The sequence below is a fragment of the Temnothorax curvispinosus genome, unplaced genomic scaffold (assembly GCF_003070985.1).
Source record: "Temnothorax curvispinosus isolate PA1 unplaced genomic scaffold, ASM307098v1 QBEX01014279.1, whole genome shotgun sequence".
Taxonomy (NCBI): Eukaryota; Metazoa; Arthropoda; class Insecta; order Hymenoptera; family Formicidae; genus Temnothorax; species Temnothorax curvispinosus.
This window is the reverse complement of record NW_020224059.1, coordinates 596,058-606,031: the sequence shown is the minus strand read 5'-3', so window position 1 is coordinate 606,031 and position 9,974 is coordinate 596,058. Positions and strand designations below refer to the sequence as shown.

Sequence of the window (9,974 nt, the reverse complement as noted above, 5' to 3'; positions counted from 1 at the left end):
CGCTGGACCAATGAGCATCTTATGTAAATCAATATGGCGACTTTATGCTGGATGCTCATTGGTTTAGCGGTCTTATGCTATGCTTATGCTAAGCTATGCATTTTGTGTGCGATGGCCTTAAAGCGGAGAGCACACACTTCTGCACAACGCATAATGCGTAAGCATAAGAAAATTGATTGGTCCATACACATGTGCATAAGGAAATAGACCAATCAATTTTCTTATGCTTACGCATTATGCGTTGTGCAGAAGTGCTCCCCGCTTAACGTTGGCTACTCTGCGCGCGCCATAGCCATAGTCCATAGTTCTTCCCAGTTCTTCCGGTAGAGGCTCGCGACGCGACGACGCGTGCCGTGCCTCTCTAATTGCGTGACTCCTTTCTCCTTTCCGGTAAGCTAGCAAGATGACGGGCTTCAGCGAGAAGGTTCGTATCCCAGAGATTCGATATTTCAGACAGTTTGAAGTAGCTCTTGCGTGATGCATATATGCGATCGCGATTACTCAACATGCGGAGTATCACGCGAGTTCCTTTAAAGCTCCTCGAAAACTCCGCTATTACCGAAAATAAAGCCGCTTTGCCACCGCCTGTCGCGCACGTGTCTCTGGCAGCGTTCTGGCTATTCGGAGATAACCGTATTTTCCACGCGGAAACCAAAACGCGTCGTGCACGTCGAACGGCACAAATTCCAGACTGACACTTTAACTTTCTCATATGTGATATTTTCGCATTTCAAAATGTACACCGCGTATATCGTGAATCTTGTGCATATCACTTCAATGGAGCGTTATCGAAGCAGCGAGAATCACGCGCACCGTACAATCGTCAATTTTCAATTCCTGTAATAGAGATTAATAAGAATATTGTACATGATTATCAAACACACTTACCTACATTATTTGAATTGGTAATGAAAAGAATTACTTTTTATGATGCTAAGATTACTTATGCTACAGCTATCTTATAATATAGCAAGTGCAAAAGGAGATATTAAAAACATTATTACTATTTCAGCCAATATTAATAGATGGCCGCGGCCATTTACTTGGGCGATTGGCTGCTATCGTTGCCAAGACCATCCTGCAAGGCAACAAGGTTATTGTCGTACGCAGCGAACAACTCAACATTAGCGGTAACTTTTTCAGGTTTGTAAAGGCTTCATTACTTAGCGATATCTTGTTTGAAATGATCGATATTATGTTTGGATTAAAACAAAACCAATAGTAATTACAATAATAAACTTATAAAATTCAATTTTATATATTTGATTTTAATATAATATTTACTGTTTTATTGTATAAGAATAAATAATAGCATATATTACTTTTACCACTTTGTGCTATTCTACTTCGTTACGTAAGAAAATATCGCGTGAGCAATTGTAGATACCATTAATATTATCTAGTATTTTTAAAATCTATTTTCACATATATTTTATTATCCAGTATTATTGAGAGAAACAACATATAATGATGGTATGGTAATTTGCGTCTGAAGTTAGTCTGCTCGACTTTGATGGAACTTTAAACTGAATCATGAAATATTCTGCAATCTTGCCGTAATATTGAGACAATATGGATACATAATGTACATTTTTGGATTTGTAGGAACAAATTAAAGTTCATGTCTTTTCTGCGTAAGAGATGTAACGTAAATCCTGCACGTGGTCCGTTCCACTTCCGAGCGCCAAGCAAGATCTTTTGGAAAACAGTTCGTGGTATGTATAGTTGAGATTATATTGGCGCTATATGAAATAAGAATATTGTACATGATTATCAAACACACTTACCTACATTATTTGAATTGGTAATGAAAAGAATTACTTTTTTATGACGCTAAGATTGCTTATGCTATCTTAAAATATAGCAAGTGCAAAAGAAGATACTAAAAAATACTCGTTTACAGGCATGATCCCACACAAGACACAAAGAGGCAAGGACGCTCTCAGGCGACTGAAGGTTTACGAAGGTTGTCCACCGCCATACGACCGCAGGAAGCGTGTCGTTGTACCTGGTGCTATGAGAGTGATGTGTCTCAAACCAGGCAGAAAGGTAAGATATATTACATACATTTAAATTTGCTTAAATTCTTGCTTGGATTTCTTATTTTTCGGGAGAACAATGATGGTAAGGTAATTTGCGTCTGAGTCAGCTTGACTTTTATGGTGAAATTTTAAACTGAGTTATGAAATTTTTATGCAAAATAGTCTTGCCGCAATATTGAAGCACGGATACTAACGTGATTTGTTTCGATTTTTAGTACTGTCACGTGGGTAGATTGTCTCACGAAGTTGGCTGGAAGTACAAGGGTGTGGTTCGCACGTTGGAGAACAAGAGACGTGTCAGAGCTATCCTCGAAGTTCAAAAGAGGAATAAATTGAAGGTAACTAACACATCCAAGATTTGATTATATCAGTGACTGTACTTTACACCTCTCTTCTTTCCAAAGAATTTTTTCATGTATGCGAATACTCGAGCATTGCATTTTTGTTTTGCAGAAAATTACTAAGCAAGCTGGTGAAGCAGTTGCCAAAGCAACGGCACCGTACACAGCAATCATCAATAATTTTGGATACAATTAACATATGTGTTACAAAAACAATAAAGTCTCTAAAACATCTTAACTTAGAATATTTTTTTACCCGCAAACTTGGAAATATAATTAAGTGATTCAAAATTGAAGTATATAAAGAATCATATAATGAAAATAATTTTATTGAAGTAAAAATAAATATTTTTAAAGCTAAACATTTTTTGTGTGCACACACACAACATAACAGTCTTTGTTAACTCTCTATAGAATCCACAGTAAACACAACTGTTCCGCCTCTATCGTCATCTTCCTCGTCGTTCACTTCGTGCTCTTCTTCATTATCGGAGGAAGAAGACGAGGAAAGTAAGCCGTTTGTATATTTTGAACGGTAATTATCAAAATTTCGACTAGTACCAGGCAGTCCTATTTGTGAAGCTAGACGTTCCACTGCACGTTTTGCTTGAATTTCCTGCAAAATATTAAAATATTTGAAATTAATTAAAAATATACTTCTAATGGGGGTAGTATAACAGAGAATACTTGTCTGAAAAAAATAAAAATATATCGGAAATGCTAAATACCTGTAATTTTCCAGTTTGTTCTTTCTGCAATTTTAAAGATTCATTCAAGCTCAAAACCTTGGCTGCTCCGCCAACTATAAGAGGCGGTGTAGCTGCGGTGACCTCCCAATTTTTATGCAGCTTTCTTTGCTTTTCCTTCATTGGATCATGCACGTTGCTCTTGGTCGTTTTATATGGCTTAAACGGCTCCCTTTTATTCATTTCCTGTGTCTTCTCTACTTTGTCAATGATATAGTTCACGTGTTTCACTTCTAAAGAATCTGTTTTGAAGGTTTCAATCTCTGCTATATCTTCTGGTTTGATGAGGCTTTCTTCAGGTGCCAAGTGTATAATTTTCTTATTGTGAACACCAGTTCCTGTAGGCTGTTAGAACATAATAGATCATATGTATAACATCAATTAGAGCTATTATCGATATTTCACGCGAGATCTATCAACCTGAGCTAGGATCTTCAATGGGTCTTCCTCATCGTCGCTGTCCAGCTCAACAACCTTTGTCGTATCTTCGTCATCCTTATCACTATATTTTCCTGTCCATTCCAATTTGCTCATAGCCGCTTTGCCTTCGGATGCTATGTTAAGCCGCGACAGCAAATTAGCCGTCTCTTCCACTTCCTTCCTACGTTCGAGCTCCTTCAGTATCTTATCGTGGAAACTTATAATTTTCTCTCCTTTGTCGGGAAGCCTCGAGATAAACTTTCTGAAAAAACGCGATGATTTAGGATCGAGTTGAAATGTTGGGATGCAACAGTTTCCGCCCTACCTACTTATTGGCAAGAATTTTTTTCTGCCTTTCTAAAAGCTCTTCCAACTGAAACCTCTCTTTCTTCCCTAAATCATCGATGTAGCCTTGACTTTCCTTCTTCGACGGGACTACCTCGCCAGGTATCTTACTCGTAGACATATTTTTTCGTTATCAAATTTTTTAAAACAGGACAATCGCTCTGCACAAAACCGGCGTAAAGAGAGGTTACGCGAAATTCGTTATATTACAAAAACTGTATGTACATGTCTGAAAACTTTTGCAAAATTGGGGAAAGAATTGGGAAAATCGGAGTTCAAACGAATTCGCAACACAACGTGACGCTGAAAATCGATGCAGCTGCTGGAAAATATCTTCGCAATAAACTAAAAGATATCGTGAAGAACGTATTTCACGCTTTAATTCAAACGGCACCACATCATCGCGATCGCACAGTTCAACGATCGGTTTTCAAGAATATCTCAGACACGGTCTTATCTTCAGACAAAACAAATTGCTTCGTTACTCCACTCGAGTGAAACGAACGAAATTTGCACCTAAAATGAAACAGATACACAATTAGACTTGGAGAAAAAAGGAGAAACGAGAGGTGTAGGAAACAAACCTACAAACGTGAAACGACAAAGCGAACCGCGAACCTCATTTACGGTAGACGCATAATAAACACGAATTCAGAATTCACGATTTCACGAATTGACATGAATCGAAGGCGCTGAAGAACGACGACACGATATATCGAGATACCCGATTTTCCGCGAATCGATACGAAACGGCACTGATCGATCACAACGCGCGGAATGGAATATCTATTCCTCGCAACTCGCAATTGCACTTTCCGCACTCCTCTATCTTTCTCTTCCTCTCGCCGACGCGCGATCGCACCGTCTCTCGCGCTCTCAAGTGCGGAAGGTGTAAGTCAGCGCGGCTGCAGGGCTGCAGGCTGCAGGGGTGTAGGGAACAGACGTTAAGGATCCCAAATCCCAACCTCAATGGAGCTCGAGAGTGCTCGGCGAAGGATGTTCGGCTCGTCTCCCGACTGCCTCTGAACGTTCAGCGAGAGTCGCCTGGTGGTGTTCCGCGCTCGCGGCGGGCTCGGCGAGCGACCCCCCTCCGCCGAGGGGGAGAGGGTTTCCTATGCGCGCCGGCGAGAGAGGGACGAGGAGTTATGACCGTGGGCCCGATCGGGAGCAGCGAGCTCGCGAGGCGCACCGCCAGTCCTCAGAAACGATGAACTGCAATGGGGGATCGTCCGTGGCTGGCGAGGCACGCAAGGCGGCCGCTACCGTGGACAGCAGACCGATCGTCACCTGTGAGTTCCCTGACCGCTGCCTCCCCCCTGCCCCCCCCCCCCCCCCCCCCCCCCCCGGAGCGATAACACGGCCGTCGTTCGGACACTTTCCTCGACGCCCCGCGCTCCGTCCGTCTGTCAATCCTCGTGACGTCTCGCGTTTCTTCCTCTCGCCTGTCTGCACCGAAACAGTCGGTGTCCGGTTAAAATTATTCGCGGCACACCGAATAATGCGCATCTTGATTCCCCGAGATTTTTCTCGGAGAACATATGTTAACTTAATGTTTTTGTCAGGGAAACATGTAATGCGGATTGTTTTAGATAATCCAGGATTTTGCCTGATTCCTTTTCTCCCCTTTGTTACCGGTGTCATGTGAATTTAATCTAAATTTGTGTGGCAAACGCACGAGGTGGAGACTTTGTAGTCCTTTCTTATAAGGTTTCTTATAACACAAATGAGTAATCCAATGGATACAGGATGTTACTCTGACCTATGCAAATGCGCTGCCTGATTCCTCAAAGCGTGTGACATAGGATTGGAATATGATGATTTGTACGGTGATACAGGTGCCGGAGATGAAAATTTGTTTTCCACGTTGGAAAAGAATTTACTCCAAGCTATACCTGCGGATGCGGTGGAATGGCGCAGGTCGTTCAGCAGGCCGATTAAGCAAGTCAAACTTGGGGCTACCTTCGTGCCATTTTCCAGGGATATTTTGCCCACTGACAAAGATTGGCATCTCATAAAGCAACCAATCTTTCATATTTATTGGACGGAATGTTCTGTAAGTCCCATAAAGATATGCCATTCTAGTTTCAGTTTTTTGTCACACGATACATTTGTTTATACAAGATGTTATTTCTTTCATCTATATGAGATACTATGTTAGACAAAGTTATCAATAATGTTGTGCAATTTTAGAATTATCTATTTATTTGACGTGTATCTAGATGCATTAATATTCCTAATAAATTAGCAACAATAAACTTTTATATCATGTATTCTTGTAGGATGTTGATACTTATAAGACTAGTATCAGAGATGATATTGATGCCTGGTTAAAGATATTGAATTTATATCACATTCAAGATTGGATGATTGTAATGGTAGAAACGTATGATGTAAAGAAGGCCAATAAGCTATTGCCCAGGACTACCGTCTTAGATAAAATACGAAGTGACTTTGCTGCCAAGAATGGCGACAGGTAATATGACCCTTTACATTTAATCTTGCAATATAATAAGGAAATGATGTTGTTATATCCATAAATTGTGTCTATAATTGACAGATGTTTTGCTATAATTAATCCAATTAAATCTGAATCTCGTTCCGCGGAATCATGGAGAGGCTTGATAACTCGCATTCGTCATTTGATGTTGACTGCATATGACAGAACTCTGTCGCGCTTTGAAGATATTATACGAGAACAGAGAGAAAGGCGGAACAATCCTAGTTGGAACTTCTGCCATTATTTTCTTCTACAGGTAATATAACTCTCCTTATAAATTCTTATCACTACTGAATTGCCTAATAAAATATTGACTAAAATGTTGATTGAAATACTCCTGAAACGAGTTATCTTATATTTTTTTATTCATAATCTTTCATAATATCTTTAACGTTTTAATCAGTTTTTTAAATAAATAAATAAACCTAGCATACATTGGTCGGGATTACGAACCCGAGACTCACCGACTACGAGTCAACTGCTCTCACACAAGAGCAATGCGTCACTCCTCTGGATTCCCTAATATTAAAAATCTTGAAACTTATATCTTTCCTTTTACAAAGTTGAATTGGCATTTTAGGAAGAACTGGCATTTGCATTGCAAATGCTAGGTTTGTACGACGAGGCATTGGTGCAGTATGATGAACTAGACGCTCTCTTTACACAGTTTGTGCTCAATTCTAATGTAGGAGGTATTGTAAGCCTTTAAATTCTAGCTTGTATTAAAAGTATACGATATCAAATGAGAACGGATATTGAGATACAAAGTGAAAACCTAAATGGTAGATAAATTGTTCATAGATACTCCAGGATGGTTAAGTCTGTTTCAAACGCCTCTCAACAATTGGGGAGGTGTGAATTTAAATAACGGTACAAACCATCATCTAAGATTTCTTTTAGCTGAATGTAAGGCATCTTTATTAGATCTTAGGAGTTACTTGTTTAGTAGACAATGTGCCATGCTACTCCTGCTTAATAAACCTTGGGAGGTTTGTATGAATTGAACAGTTATTGATAATTAATGGCTTCGTATAATTACACCGTAATTCGTACATATTTCGAAATTGGATATTATTTTTGACAGGTTGCACAAAGGTGCTTATCATTTGTCCATAACACATTGAGCGAACTGAGAATCTTAGAAGTACAGAAACCTGAAGGCTCTGTAGAATGCTGGTCATTCCTCTGTGCGTTAGAGGTTTTGCAAGCTTGTCAATTGTCCACCATCAATATTGATAACAATCAACAATTGGACTTGTGCTCTTTACATACAGCTAGCTTGTGGGCACTTGCAAGAGATAAGGTAATTTATTTATTTGACACTGATTATTTTATAGTATATCTTTCTATATATCGCATTCTATTTATGCCTTTTTTTTTCTTTTTAGTTAGGAAGCTTAGGAAAATTGTGCGGCCTAATGCCAGGAAGTGAACCGACTAGTGAACAGTTACACACAGTTGTGTATCTTATAGCAGGTATAGGAGATTCAGAGCCACAAGTAGAAGGAAAGTTAACTCCTACAGACAAGTTAAAAGAGGCACTATCATCCAAAGAAGCGTTCAAGAAACAGTATCTGGAGCATGCAGAATTAGCTATGGGCACATACAAGCATGTCGGCCGTATTCGATCAGCCAGATTAATCGGGAAAGAATTGGCACGATTCTACAGCGAACTCGGAGAAAATCAGAAAGCGGTCGCGTTTTTATCTGACGCTTTGAAAACTTATATGGACGAAGGATGGAATCACTTGGCTGTGCAAACGCAGTTGGAGCTAGCCGAGTGTTACAAACGAATGGACGACGTCGAGAAATATACTAAAGTGTGCGCGGCAGTAGCTAGCGCAAGTCTTTTGCATATAACTGTACGCAATACATATTTGGAAGAAATGTTAGGATATATGAAAATGATCTCTTCACCTCAACCATTACTCGCGGAACTCGGATGTGCTTTTACAATACTCAGTATGGAAGCTAAAGTAATGGATAAGATAGTACAAGACTGTGTAGTTAACGTCGAAATCAGTGTACAGAGTTTGTTTCCTCGGGAAGTAAGATGTACTAGCGCTGCTATTTCTGTAGAGGAGATACAAAAGCCATCCATATCTAATAAGAAAAAAGGACTAAAATCATCTGTTGAGCCTCCAGTACAATTGTAAGTATTAATAAATAAAATTGTAATTATTTTTATTTATAAAAATCTGTATATATATAATTTTTAATACTATGGCAAAAAGAATAAATTGTAAAAAAGAACTTATATTATTTATATTGGTATTCTAATATTATATATTTACAATAATGCTCATTGTATATCTTCTATTTCCTATGTGTTGAATTTTTGTTCAGTTTTGTTCTATTTCAGGTTGTCAAAGTGCACATTAGAAGATATGAAACTACTTGATCTCAGTTTATTACGTTTGCAAGTATATTCTTATTTGGATTACAAGGAAGATAGGAGTCTTGGTGCTGCTAGTGTTATTAATAAAAATATGAAACCGCTCGTGAGACGTTCAGACAGTGCAAAGCATAGAAAACCTTCAATCAATACAAAGGGTGATTTTAGCAAAGCGCTCTCCTGTGATGAATTCGTTATGAAACCCGGTATAAATACATTTGTCTTAACAAGGCGAGTAAATCAACCGGGTTTATACAAAGTTAGCCAATTATCATTGGTGATAGAAGAAAAATTAGAGTTTTTATCGTCCATACTGAATCCACGATTATGTTACGAAGTAGCAAAGACGCAGCCAACGATATCTGTAAATTGTGGCAGAGATTTACTGGCAGGTCTTATTCAAGATATTGAATTAGTTATTTCGAGCGGAAGTACAAAGATAACCGAAGAAATGAAGTTAAAATTACGCACATCACGCGGATTGACAGTGCAATCACAAAGTGTTGAAAAAGTAATGGTGAAGGAGTTAGAGATACCACTGCCAACGTGCGAACCATTTCAAACCATAAGAGTGCAGTTAAAGATCTTAGCTGAATTACCACCAAAGAAGGATGCTTCATCTATGGAACATAAAGTATTTAACACTTGTAATTTTATTATTCTATTTCTTGCACAATGAATATTTTAACTTTTTTTTTTTTTAGTTGAATATACAATGTCCATGGGGTTCGGAAGAAAGCATATCGTTGCATTTTGGTCCACCATTGATGTCAAGTATGAAACTTCATACAGCAAAACAAAGAAAATTCATTCAAATTGTCGTGACTGGCTTGACAAGTCAACTTCTACAATTAACTGAACCTGAATTAATGACAATTTCGTCAATAGACGTTAACTTTAAAAGTTTAAATCCTGTCGGGGGTCAAAAATTAGTGATAGGCAATGGAATGAACGTTTCTTTTATGTGGGAACTTGAGATCGGAAAAGATGAGAAATCCACGGTACCAATAAAGACTGACTTTCGTGTAAAATATATATCAGTCAATGATACTGAAGAATTAAGTAATACACATGTTGACGATGATCCACTACATATACATAATCTAGAGAGAATTGAGAAAGCATGTAGTGTTTACAGATGCAACTTTGATATTACGGATTATGTGGTAAGAACAACTATTCATTATT

General features: G+C 38.6%; 3 protein-coding genes across 4 annotated transcripts in view; 2 read left to right on the top strand and 1 right to left on the bottom strand.

Annotated features, from left to right (window-relative positions):
• Positions 1–329: 329 nt before the first annotated feature.
• Positions 330–2,621, top strand: LOC112464517 (60S ribosomal protein L13a). The gene is made up of 6 exons (XM_025031541.1): positions 330–424; positions 1,013–1,143; positions 1,606–1,715; positions 1,904–2,049; positions 2,258–2,380; positions 2,496–2,621. The coding sequence occupies exons 1-6, from the start codon at positions 404–406 to the stop codon at positions 2,577–2,579; spliced, it is 615 nt and encodes a 204-aa protein (XP_024887309.1). The 5' UTR covers positions 330–403; the 3' UTR covers positions 2,580–2,621.
• Positions 2,622–2,696: 75 nt separating this feature from the next.
• On the bottom strand, positions 2,697–4,561 carry LOC112464516 (DNA-directed RNA polymerase II subunit GRINL1A). 2 transcript variants are annotated; one of them, XM_025031538.1, is made up of 5 exons: positions 4,483–4,561; positions 3,879–4,410; positions 3,550–3,811; positions 3,112–3,474; positions 2,697–2,999 (listed from the first exon to the last, which is right to left on the bottom strand). In XM_025031538.1, the coding sequence occupies exons 2-5, from the start codon at positions 4,013–4,015 to the stop codon at positions 2,784–2,786; spliced, it is 978 nt and encodes a 325-aa protein (XP_024887306.1). In that variant the 5' UTR covers positions 4,016–4,410; positions 4,483–4,561; the 3' UTR covers positions 2,697–2,783. The 2 variants fall into 2 exon arrangements, with proteins under 2 accessions (XP_024887306.1, XP_024887307.1); XM_025031539.1 differs by having other exon boundaries at positions 4,479–4,548.
• Positions 4,562–4,578: 17 nt separating this feature from the next.
• LOC112464515 (trafficking protein particle complex subunit 10) overlaps positions 4,579–9,974 on the top strand; it is a 7,659-nt gene continuing 2,263 nt past the window's right edge. The window contains exons 1-10 of the mRNA XM_025031537.1: positions 4,579–5,183; positions 5,730–5,947; positions 6,174–6,367; positions 6,452–6,647; positions 6,972–7,083; positions 7,193–7,380; positions 7,476–7,694; positions 7,780–8,543; positions 8,754–9,420; positions 9,491–9,952. Coding sequence (XP_024887305.1) covers positions 5,009–5,183; positions 5,730–5,947; positions 6,174–6,367; positions 6,452–6,647; positions 6,972–7,083; positions 7,193–7,380; positions 7,476–7,694; positions 7,780–8,543; positions 8,754–9,420; positions 9,491–9,952 — 3,195 coding nt within the window. The 5' untranslated portion in view covers positions 4,579–5,008. The remainder of the gene's footprint in view (positions 5,184–5,729; positions 5,948–6,173; positions 6,368–6,451; positions 6,648–6,971; positions 7,084–7,192; positions 7,381–7,475; positions 7,695–7,779; positions 8,544–8,753; positions 9,421–9,490; positions 9,953–9,974) is intronic.